Source organism: Mixophyes fleayi, chromosome 6, assembly GCF_038048845.1.
Source record: "Mixophyes fleayi isolate aMixFle1 chromosome 6, aMixFle1.hap1, whole genome shotgun sequence".
NCBI classification, from domain to species: Eukaryota; Metazoa; Chordata; class Amphibia; order Anura; family Limnodynastidae; genus Mixophyes; species Mixophyes fleayi.
In genome coordinates this window covers 165,403,172-165,415,801 of record NC_134407.1, presented here as the reverse complement: position 1 = coordinate 165,415,801, position 12,630 = coordinate 165,403,172, and the positions used below count along the sequence as shown (strand labels likewise).

The 12,630-nt window shown below is 39.8% G+C and overlaps 1 protein-coding gene across 1 annotated transcript; it reads right to left on the bottom strand.

Annotated features, from left to right (window-relative positions):
• Positions 1-9,639: 9,639 nt before the first annotated feature.
• On the bottom strand, positions 9,640-12,545 carry TCAP (titin-cap). Its single transcript, XM_075177075.1, has 2 exons — positions 12,321-12,545; positions 9,640-11,138 (listed from the first exon to the last, which is right to left on the bottom strand). Exons 1-2 carry the CDS (start codon positions 12,461-12,463, stop codon positions 10,721-10,723), a joined length of 561 nt encoding a protein of 186 aa, XP_075033176.1. The 5' UTR covers positions 12,464-12,545; the 3' UTR covers positions 9,640-10,720.
• Between the last annotated feature and the right edge of the window lie 85 nt (positions 12,546-12,630).

The following is a 12,630-nucleotide window of genomic DNA, read 5'->3' as shown; positions in this document are numbered from 1 at the left end:
TACTGAGTGTACCTGTGCCTCTGAGAACAACAATGAGACCGAGCATATGCTATACTGGATCTGAAACACAGAAGAGGGCTTTGGTAAAGGGCACCAGTAAATCAATACCTGGCTGGCATTGTGGCACTCACATCTTCCATCTGCAACTGCTGTTAAAGGATGCATTGTTTTGTGGCGGAAAAGTACACTTCTACTGTCACACATCACACCACTGTTCAAGTCTCTAAACCAGTTAAGGGTCTTCTACATTCTGCAAAATATCCATTTTTGCATGGATATGCGGGGATACAATGTTGCGGAGGTGGGGAAAACACTGTTTCCCCCAGCCCCGCTACAGAGTAACAGCAGTGCTGTTCCTTCTAGCAGTGTGGGAAATCCCCAGATTATAAATAGACCTAGCGGCTGTCATTTTTTCTTTATGCAAAAGGACCTTCTGCAGTCAGGAGCTAGTGGGCGTATCTGCTCAGGGTTTTATTATTTTGCAAAGCATGTTTCCGTGGATTATTTGGGTTTATCAAACTGGAAGAACAGAATATTTTTTTTTTCAAACTGGGATTCGTTTTACTATGTATTTTTTAATGGACAACAAAGGACCATTGGAATTAATTTTAATAGGTATTTTTTTTATGGACAACCATGGACCATTGGGATTACTTTTACTGGGTATTTTTTTATGGATAACCGTGGACCACTGGAATTCATTTTAATAGATATTTTTTTAACGGACAACCACAGACCATTGGAATTAACTTTACTAGGCATTTTCTATGGATAACTGTGGACCATTGGAATTAATTTTAACATGGATTTTTTATGGACAACCACGGTCCATTGGAATTAGTACAGATAAAGAACCTGGTGGTTGGTGAGTATTACGTTTTTTTTTTTTAAAAATCTAATAAAATTATTTTGGCAATGAGGTGTGTGATTTATATACATGTTGTATGGTGCACTACAAGTCGCAGTGGGCCCTGGATGTCAGGGCATGCTAGCACTTGTGGTCCCCCAAGAGTCAGCATGCCCTGGCTATGCTGCTGCTTGTGCTACAAGCACCTGCATGCCCAAACTCTTAAAGGCAGCCTGGGCTTACTGGGATCTGTAGTGCACCAACACAAAATGGTGTGTGTACAATAAAAATATATTTTATAACCCCACACCCACAGCCCAGGGGTGTGGGAAGAGTCCTAGTGCGTTCAGCACTGGGCTGGGTAATCCTAGGTTCGGGGTCTGCTTTTTTTGTGGCACCATCTCCCTAGGGAATCCAGCCTCATGCCTGGGGCTGGTTGTCATTATGGCAGAGGGACCTCACACTGTGGGTTCCCTTGCTATAGTGCCACCAGCCCTGGCTGGCAAAGCCTACTGCCGGTCGTACTTATATCGGGGGTACCCCAAGCTATATTTTTTTATGTTAATATTAACTATTTTGTTAACACTGGCTGTATTGTTGGTGGGTCTGCCAGCTGATGTTGACATTTCCCTTTGAATGTCGATATTTCTATTACTACTGACAGGATTGCCACCAGAAATTACAGGGCCCCACTCCTTGCTCCTCTACTCAACATTTGCCCCTCCCCCATTCTCTCCAGCCACCCCGTTCTCTCCAGCAACCCCCTTGTCCACGGTCCTGTCTAACCCCTGCAGTAATTATCTTACCTCTCTGCTTCTCTTCTTCTTCTCTACTTCTTCTTGCTGGCACCTATCAGTTTCTCTCCATTGACAGCTGTATGATTTCATGAGTTACGTTATGTCAGTGACGATGCTAGGAGCAGGCAACCTCTCTGCCTTGTCGCAGCACCCTGTCCTGGAGCCGTGCGCCTCTCTCTGGGGAAGAAGTACGTCTGGGGGGCTGGGACAGGAGCAAATGGTGGCAGCTGTGGTGCCCCCACATCTTGGGAGAGGAGTCGGACGTGCTGCCTACAAAGGGGCATGCTACCACAGCTCTTAATTCAGCATGGAGCCCCCCCCCCACACATCTCAGGAGCGGTTGCTGCTTAGAAAGGAGCCAGCCACGTTCCTTAATTCACTGCGGAGAACCCCATTTTAAACATTTCAACAGAGTGAATATGTCGACATTTACACTGTCACCATTTTTATGTCGACAATATAAGTGTTGACATATTCACCATCGCCAGAAAGACTACATCCCCATGCATCAATGTTGTAGATAATTACACACCTCAGCTATCTACAACGTGGATTCATGATGGGCTTTACTCCTGTACAATTGATTACACTGCATTGTAAAACTGTAAAGTTATTGCAGTTTGTTTCCCGATCACAAAGCCATAGTTAAATAATATTTTGTGAGAAAATGTTGATAAGTCTGACTGTCCTGCATCATGAAAGCATCCTATGATAACTTAGGCCAATATATTTAATTGTTTTTTTTATTTAATTTGTTTGCCTAGGTTTTTGATTGACAATGGAGCCTGTTAAAATTAGACAGATGAACTTGTTCAAGTATTTTTAATAAAAGCAGCATGACACACTCAAGTGGAAATAGCAAGGAGTCTGAGCAGTGTGGTGCTATATTACAGGATATTATTGAACTTGAGCCAGAAGTTGAAGAATCAGTTACTTTTGCTTGTGAGGAGAATGTCTGGAGTAGCAGTAGTATAGTACGTGCTACTGTAGGGCTGCTGTGACCATGAAGTCTGTTAGTTGAGTGTGTTGATTCTCCTTCATCCCAAAAAAGACTGTGTTTATTTATATGGATTGAATATAATGCAAGAAGGGGACAGGCTGTCTGTCTGTATTATAGGCAAGCAACAATCATAGTAGTCATGACAACAAGTGGTGCTGTAAACCTACAGTGGTCCACAATTGTGCTTCACGAAGCAAAAATGTATTGTGCCCAAAAAATATGAAGTATTCATGTAATCAAGCCAGTATAGGAAAGATGACAGTATTCAAAACATTGTATACAATAGCAAAATAAACTTAAATTAATGTTTGCAGCAGAATTTGAGTTTACGAATGTGAAGAAGCTCCTTGACAATATATTAAAAAACATGACCAACGCTTCAAATTAACCGACCTATCCATTTGATCTAATCTTCATCAATTCTTAAATCCAATGGCCCTTCCTCACATTATACCTAAATATGAGTCATTTGTGAATGATGTTAAAAAGTTATGCTTGACCCAGAAGTTGAAGTTGCTACCTATCAGTGCCAGCTTCCAAGTGAATCAGGTTTACAGAAAAAATGGCTTGAAGTACAATCCTTAGGTCTTCAAGACACTGTCCTATCCTGGGTCTCATCCTACCTTTCTAATCGCTCTTTAACTGTTAATTTCTCTGGAACACCTCTGCTCCACCTTCTTTATCAGTTGGGAGTACCACAAGGCTCAGTTCTAGGTCCTCTGCTGTTCTACCTCTATACCGCTTCTCTAGGAATGCTAATAAGCTCGTTTGGATTTCAGTATCATCTCTACACGGATGATACCCAATATTATCTATCCTCTCCTGATCTCTCGCCACCTGTGTTGTCCCGTGTTACTGATTGTCTTACTGTCATTTCATCTTGGATGTCCTCTCGCCAACTCAAACTCAATCTTTCAAAAACAAGTTAGTAATATTTCCACCCAACAACGGAAGTTACCTAACTGACATTTCTATTTCTTTTGACAACTTGATCATAAATCCTACCCCACAAGCTCGCTGACTAGGTGTGATCCTTGACTCACAACTATCCTTTGTTCCCCACATTGACTCTATATCTAAATCATGTTACATACATCTAAAACACATTTCTAGAATATTTTACACAAGACAGTCAAAAACTCTAATTCATGCACTTCATTTCCTGCATTGACTATTGCAATTCCCTCCTTACTGGTCTTCCCCAAAACAGACTCGAGCACCTACAGTCTATTTTGCACGCAGCGGTAAGATAGATTTTCCTTGAAAATGGTACTTCCTCTGCTGAGCCACTCTGTCAGTCTCTACGTTGCCTGTTTTTTACCGAATCAAATATAAAATACTTCTACTAACCTACATGGCCATCAACAAAACTGCACCAACATACATCTCCTCAATTGTCTCAAAATATCTCCAAACTCCACAACTCTATTCATCCACTCTCATTCCATCCTCTCATTCCCAGTTACAGGACTTCTTTCTAGCTGCACCTACTGTATGGAATTCCCTCCCTCGCACAATATGACTTTCTTCTGGTCTACAAACCTTCTAGCGTTTTCTGAAAACCCACCCCTTCAGACAATCTTATAATATTCCTCAACCACCCTCTTAAGTTGCCCTATTACCACCTTCTTCACAATTCAACAAGATAACAACACTCTGACCCCCTGACCAACATTGCAGTGTGACTGGATCATATAGCATACTAATCACTTTTTACCTTTGTCATTTGGATGTCTGACTCCCATTGACCCATAAATTGTAAGCTTGTGAACAAGGCCCTCTTACCTCTCTGTCTATATTAACCAGTATTGTCTATTACTATGTTTTTCCCCAATTGTAAAGTGCTACATAATTTGTTGGCACTATATAAGTAAATGATGAGGATGAAATGCAAACTCAACATTATCCAGTTTGAACTGAGTAGCGAGAATAGGTTTTGTGCTACTCGATAGAGCTGCAGTGGAAGTAGGGTGCTAATGCTGTAGGTTTTTTGCCCCCACATTCTGGCCACACCTCTCTGGTGGGACAATGCTGCTCCCAACAGGCTCCTAATAATGGTCAGCTCCAAGGCTATATGGCCATTAATCTGGGCCTGCTTTTGCCAACTTTTCTTTTCATACAAACTTGGTGAGGTTACAGTTAATCTTGAATTTCTTGCTCCGATTTCAGTAACCGTTACTCTTCCCTTATCTACTATAAGCTGTGAACAAGGATTTTCAACACAAAGCAGAATAAAATCAAATAAGCAAAACAGATCAACAGATAAACCTTTCAAGAGTTTCTGAAGAAGGACCTTCATTTGTTTTGAAGATGAAACCATTCAATGTAATTTTGATTTCCCCACAGCAGTTGTACTCTGGAAGAACAATACAGCAGGCTGAGCATGTAGTTTTCAGTATGATAATAAGAAATGGCTGATGTTTGAGTTACCATTCATCATTCAAGATCTTGTTCATCTTGTTAAACTGTGCTTGAGTTACACTTGCATCATCAGGGTTGTTGTCTAATTTAAATTTATTTATTCATTTTGCTTTTTGTGGGGGTGAGGTGGTACCTCCTAAACATTTGACACAGCTGCAGCATTGTGTGTGTACTGGTAGCACAGTGTGAATTCATCATACATCAATGAGAGGTCCCCCGTATCTTTGCATGACAGGCCACAAACAAGTGCAAATGGTGCTTCTTTTTAAAACCACAGTTACTATGTGGCAGTAACAGCTTTTTCAGTAAATATATAGAGCATAACATCATAGATTTTTTTTATGGTACAGAAGATTTAAAGCCATAAAAACACATCCTTTGTAGTATACCCCACAAACTTCTATTAAAAGTTTCAGCTGTCCTTCTTAATCCTCTATTTCTCTCTCCATCCCTGCTCATTGTAGAAACGTATGCTATACCTCTTCTCTGGCCCCCAAAATGTTTGTCTCTATTATGTTCATTTTAATGAAGACATGTCAAATTATAACAGTGCTGTGGATGAACCTTGGCCATTAATCATGCTAATCAACACAGTGTCCCCAATGACTAATGAGAATGCCTCCTTACTACTACCACACTATTGGGCTGAGCTGCAGCCTTAATTTCTTAGTTATGTGGGTAACTTAGGCAAATTTTTGAATAAAAAGTAATTTTGTTTGCTACAAAATCACCACAAGAACTATTATATTAATAACAGTAAAAATGGCTAATCAAACTGTACAAAGTTCACAACATGTAGGGAAAGGAAAATATTTGACACTTTTTGATAGCCAACTTTAAAAAACTTTGGATATATAGATTGGGGACATTTTGCTGAAGTCTTGTATCCCTTTCTGACTTACTACCAGCTAGGCAGCGTTCCAACCCAAGAAGCACCCTGCTGTCATTGGGCACACAATGATGGAAAGACTGGCAGACTTCCTTTTGGTTTTGAAGCATAGAGGAAGCATGTCACTTATTCTCCTTCCAATCTCTCATACAGTTCAGGAGCAACTGTAATCCCCAGCCAGTCCTACCCTCATATCTCCCCTTGTCTTCTGGTTCTGGTTCATATACCCGTTCTGGTTCTCATCCTATAACACTCTGGTGGCCGTTATCTTGATTCCCTGCTGATCTCGGTTCCTCTAAGTCAGGACAAAGGGGGCTCATCCAGGGGACTAGGACCGAAGGGGGAGATAAAGGCTAATAAATAGTTCAAGATAGGGAAGGTTTGGTCTTCTCCTCAGATTCACCCCGTTACTGTATTCTAGCAAGGTCAAGGATTGGAGAATTGGAGGCTTCTAGTGGGCTGGACACTCACCTTGGTTGACACCCCAGGACATCTGAGGGCTGGCTCTTATCACTTCCAGGGCAGCAATGCATCTAAGAATGGTTAAGGAATAGAGGTAATAAAGTGATTTTAGTTCTTTTTTTTTACTTAAACTTTAAAAAATAACATAACACAAACATGGGAAATTTAAAAACCATGAGAAATGCCACTGGTATTTCCCCCATGAGTTCCCAGACAAGTTTAACCTTTATTGAGTTTGATTCCCGACCATGACCTTATCTGTGTGGAGTTTGTATGTTCTCCCCATGTTTGCGTGGGTTTCCCCCGGGTTCTCCAGTTTCCTCCCGCATTCTAAAACCATACTAGTAGGTTAATTGGGTTTTATTAAAATTGACCCAAGTGTGTGTGCGTGTGAATTTAGACTGTAAGCTCTATTGGGGCAGGGACAGATGTGAGTGAGTTCTCTATACAGCGCTGTGGAATATTAGTGGTGCTATATAAATAAATGATGATATTATATGAAGACTGGTGCCCAGCTCTCATCACAGGAGTCTCCTTCATATGACCCGCTGTCCCAGTTTCAAGATTTTCACCCCAAATCTCCATGACTTCTTGAGATAGTGGATCACATCTTTCGTATGTAAGTTACTAAAATGGAGTAGAATGTTCCTTGTATTGTATATAGATCACTAAAATGTATGACATTATATATTTGGCAATAGAATGTACAGCAATGTACAATATATAATCATTGCCACCAGAGGAAAAAAACAGTACACTAACAAGATGAACAGAGTACAAAATCTGAAAAGTGATGAATATTAACAATATTAAAAAACTCCTCTTTAAAATGACTATGAGGTCACTGCTTTTCAGTCAATGGATAGGTTACATTCCCATAAATATTCACTTAGCCTACAAAATGACTGCTTCCACTGTGTGCAGTTGACGAATACTCTATAAAAATCCAGATTTGGTTATATGTTTGATCTCGCACACTGATTTCACCTGTAAAGAACCAGTAATGCTGGTTTGGATAGACATCAAAGTGATCATTTGAAGGGATAGCGTTGTCCTTTGCAATGTAATTAACTCTCCTCTTTTCCTAGGGAATATTTTCCTGGCTGTAATCCATATTTATCCTGCTAATGTAATCTTTGTAATGTCTCTCCTGTCACCTGTCCAGCCATCAATCCCCATCAATATATTTTCCACTTTCTAAATTATATCTGTTTTATCTTTCTTAATTATCTTTCTCAGAACATAGGTTATGTTGCCCTTATATCCCAGGGCCACAGACCAGCTTGCACTAGTAATAATCCAATCTGTGTTGCTCTTAACATATACCCTCTGTGATACCATATGCTTATATTTAATGTTTCATTGCACTTTATGCTGCTTAGAAGACCATGCAGGAGGAGAATGGGCAAATATTGGTATTCTTTTAGTGATCCTCCCGTACATTATTCCAGAATCCGTTCTTTCATCAAGTTACGATACTTGATATCCTCAGGTTCTCCCTTTCTCTCCACAGATTTATGGTTCTTCTTTGTTGTTTTTTCTATAGTCCCTCTGTTTCCTCTCCCTGTATGGTTCTTGAGTCGTGTTGATGAGTCGGATGATATAATATTACGTTTTGCTAATCCCTGAATCCAAGTATGACAGCTGTCCTCTGTGTATATTCATGTGTAATAGGACAAGCTGTTCTGTCTGGGCTTAACATAGTTCCATCTCAATATATACTACATTATATCACGTCAAGCTTTGTGGAGAATTTGGCTAAGTCGGTCCTAGTTGCCTTTGGTGTCCATATTTACCAGCTGTCCCTAATTTACTGGGCCTGTGCCAGGTTTTCAAGATTTGTCCCTCAAAATGTCCATATTGTTCAGTTGGTCAGCAAAATACAGTTCCTTTTATTCTGTATATTAGGAACAATCTATTCTTATTATCTAGATTATCATTAGAAAAGTGACATAATTGCGTTCAGTAAACATGTCATGATCGTGAGTGTAGTACACCAATAGCCTAGCTGCCAAATGTACCTGGAATTTATTTTAACATTTTGGCATGTTTGTAGTGCCAGATTTTTCGTGTTGGATTATTTGGCGAATATGTTATGTTAATAATAAAAACACTTTCCTGAAAATATGCGTATTGGCTTGCAGTACATAAGGGGTTAACATCATTCTCTCTTCTGTATGTGGCTTCTAATAAAGAACACTTTAAAAATCCCCCTCTTGGCATGGTACATTCCACTAGGTGTGAATTCCAAGCAGTGGCCAATTTTCCAGCAAGCCACTTAGATGACACATAGAACAAGTGATTTTAAATATCACACACATGACCTCCCCCTCCACCTCCCACATGCCGCAGACATAACTATCCATAAATAAAAACACGTACATACACAGCAAACAGCCATGTTTCACATACATGCAGCATATAAAGAAATATTTTATCTCAGTATATACTCCATATATACATATGCCCACGAACAAGTCATGCTGGACACATTCAAATCTATCACAAATGCAAAATTATTTAATGTGATATGCTGCATTATAATGGTTCTGAGGTCCGCAACCTGTAGGTCGGGACCCACAAGGGATCCCAGAATCTGTGTTAGAGGCCCCCTGATTGTTAGATAGGCTGTACAGTCTATTAGGAACAACTGTTTTTGGAAGCCTAGAACACTGGCATCCCAACTAAATAACAGTTGAGAACCACTGTTTATGTTTACTTTATAGCTGTTTCTACTTTACTTTTGCATGTACCACATTAAATAGGAGTTATTTTCTTGTAGCAAAAGCACACTAATTTGCAATGCAGATTTTTTAACAGTATTGAAGTCAGTTCTATTGTGACAAATATTCCATGTTTTTCATGATGTGTAAAATAATTATTTGACAAATTATTCCATTAATTACCAGGAAAACTTTGCTGTAGGTTCATCTAAACAAGTCACACAGAATATTGTCTGAGGCAGCCAACTTTGGTGACCAGTCCCTCTACCCCCAGATTTCCCCCTATGACATGTTAATGAAATAGACCTCTAAAATGAATTGATTTTAGATACTTACTATACAACGGAAACTGTACTATGCACAGTTGGTCAGTAATAAACAATAAGGGCATTTCCCCATCTGTAAACCCTGTGACTGAATGTAGCAATTAGAGACAGTTCTGAGCTATGTCATAACGTTCTTAGATTTCTTTGATGTGAAGAGAGGCACACACAAGTATAGACATGTATTCCTTTTATTACATCTAAAAAATGACAATTATCGTAACATCACTCAAATATATAATACAGAAATATATAAATATAATTGTTCACATATCTACATATAAAACTGTGCAAAGTATTTGCTATCCACAGCAACATTTAATCTGTGTTAATTGTAAAACAGAATGAACGCCAGTGGTATTTGCAAGTAGCTTATATCTTTTGAAAAAAAACTGCTTTAGTTAGCCATGCAATTGGCTAAACTCCCACCCATATAGTTATGTCCCAAAGTCTTCAGAGCTTTCCCTTTGTGTCTTCCTAACCTCTCTTGTCGCCCTCTCCATATAACTTGTTACCAAATCAGTAAGAGCCAACAATATGTTGCAGCCCTCTCTGCCTGTGAATGGGTTTAAAGGTAGCAAGGTCCTATTCTCTTCCGCCTCTAAAATCTTCCCAGTGCCTATTTCTCTTCTACTTACATTTACTTTACTTTAGCCCATTACTAATTATTTGCTTTGTGCGAATGCTGGATCCAGCGCATCACAAAACCTATCTTACCTTGAACATCTTGAGACAAAAGAGAGAACAGAAAATGTTCTATTCTCATCTGTGCTAGCTCTAGATGTCCACCACCTATTTCAATGTGCAAGAATGAAAGCCCATCAAGAGGTGGGTCAATCGCACAAACTTTCAACATTACCACTGTAGGGTCCATGTGCAGACTGAACAAGACTTTGGGTATCACTGGCTTCTGGCACTTATAATGTATGAAGCTATTACTGGTCTATCCATAAGGTTTAGAAGATCAGCACCATGTAGCCTAAATCCACAAAATATATGGTTAATTTTATAAAATGCTTTTCAGATACACAGATACTGTACTTTCTACAACTTTCTTATCACAGGCTGGACAATTATGTCCAGCTTGACTATACATTTTTATATTTGCTAATGGATATTTTGCTGCTGGGCAGGAGCTGAGATTCTAGTGCAAACACAAATGCACACTGCATTCTAATCTGGTCTCCCTAGGACTATTACACAGATGAGATGGTACACACCCCTGCCTTTGTCCATCAACTATGTCCATCATGGGCATTTAGCCTCTCTGGGCCTCCTGAGACACAGACCTGGCGAAGGAACATGCCAGGACAGGTTTGACAAATTCCATCCGCGCAGGCTGCATAACTGGAGGAAGCTCTTTCGTGATTTGAGAGACTGGAGTCTTGTCCTGGCACATCCCATCACTGCCTGGGTAGCTGAGAGCTCTCTCAAACTCAATCATACCACGCAGCTGAGGTGGAGTTTCCATGCGCTCCATTTTTGTGATAAGATCTGTTGGCTTGAAGATGGGCAGAGGCAATGTTCGCTGGTAGGGCAGCTGATATTGGGTGAGACGGTGACCGAGACGACCCATTCTCATGACCTGTGCTGGAGAACGCTGAACCAGGAAACGTGTCTGGCCCTGTTGTCTGAAGCTTTCTCTCCTCCAAACGTTAGCATCACGAGCATTGCAGCTGTAAGAGAGAAATATAAACATTAACCATATTGCCAATACAATGCCTCCTTATACTGTTCCCAGTCTTTATTCATGCTCAACGTGGGTATTCCTGGATTTTGGTGGCCTTTGGTGGTTCACAGCGCTCTGTCACCTAACTCACAATCCTTCTACAGCGTCTTATATCTGTTGCTATAAAACACCCCCACTGCAAAGGTACAAGAATGCTTATGAACCAGTAATAGCTCTACATTTTGATTTATTTTAATACCTTACTTCCTGGACATAGGCAGTTCCTAAGGAAACTTATGCAACGCTTACTTGCGCCACTGCTTTGCTATACAGTATCTGTTGTACTATTTAGCAGCATACTAAGTTAGCCCTACTTTGGTTAATACATTGCTTGGAGAGAGCATTACTTTATTCTATTACATCGGGCCTGATTAATTAAGGAAAGGAAAGCAAAAATAAATGAGCCAGTATTTAACTTATGTGCAAAATAATAAACTCATTTTCACCCCTTGCATTGTAACATGGTTTTGTCCAAAAGAAAACTTACTCAATGTTTTGCCTTACTTTCCTTAATGAATCAGGCCCCATCATCTTTAGTTCCCTTATTTAGTTTTGTATTTATCTTAACAACTACATCTCTTTAATATACCCTAAACATGTCTATATGACCTCTAAATTTCAAGTTACAATATTCAGGTAATTGTACAGAGCCTTGCTCAATTTGAAGCATTGAATACTGTTTTCTTCTTTGGTGATTTGTGTTAAAGTCTATAGCGGAATACATATAAATGTATTTCTAGAAACTGTCTACCCTGAACTTAAAGGGGTTTCCCATGTTCTTATTCATTCTTTAATTTATTGCTATGTTCAAGCCCTACTGACACTTTTACTAAATGCTTAGCTTTATTATTCAGGCTTCCTTGTGTGCTTTTAGCTATGTCTTTATATGATCTAGACTTGTTTATATTTGTTGCCCTTGGATACAACACAAAGCTGTTCCCTGGATACAACTATATCTAAAGCACAGAACATAGCAGAGCTAGGTCATATCCAAGGACAAAAAAATAAATAAATCAGAAAATAAAAAGTCATTATGGGGTAAAACTTTCAAGAGGGCACATAGAATCCAGTAAATTAAAGTCTAGCTCTGTCCGTCTGTGATGTGGAAGTTGGACCCCTGTTATCTCACCTCTCCTCTGGTCTGCTGAAGAGAGAAGTGTCAAGCCATTCTGCGGAGTAGTGCTCACGCTGAGATGTGTTGTCTTCTTTCACCTGACAGCTCAGTTCAGTCATAGAGCTGACAGCAGTACTTGTCTCAGGCTTCCCCAACATCTTGAGTGTGCTTTAACTGGTTGCAAAGATTATGTTTTGTTGTTTGTTTTCTCTGGGTCTTGTTCTCCCATTCAACACTCTGCTCTGGGCTTATATATACTTGCCTGGATCTATTTTCATTCTGCTTTGTCACAATCTATATCTGCACAGCCCCCTCCTCCTCACAC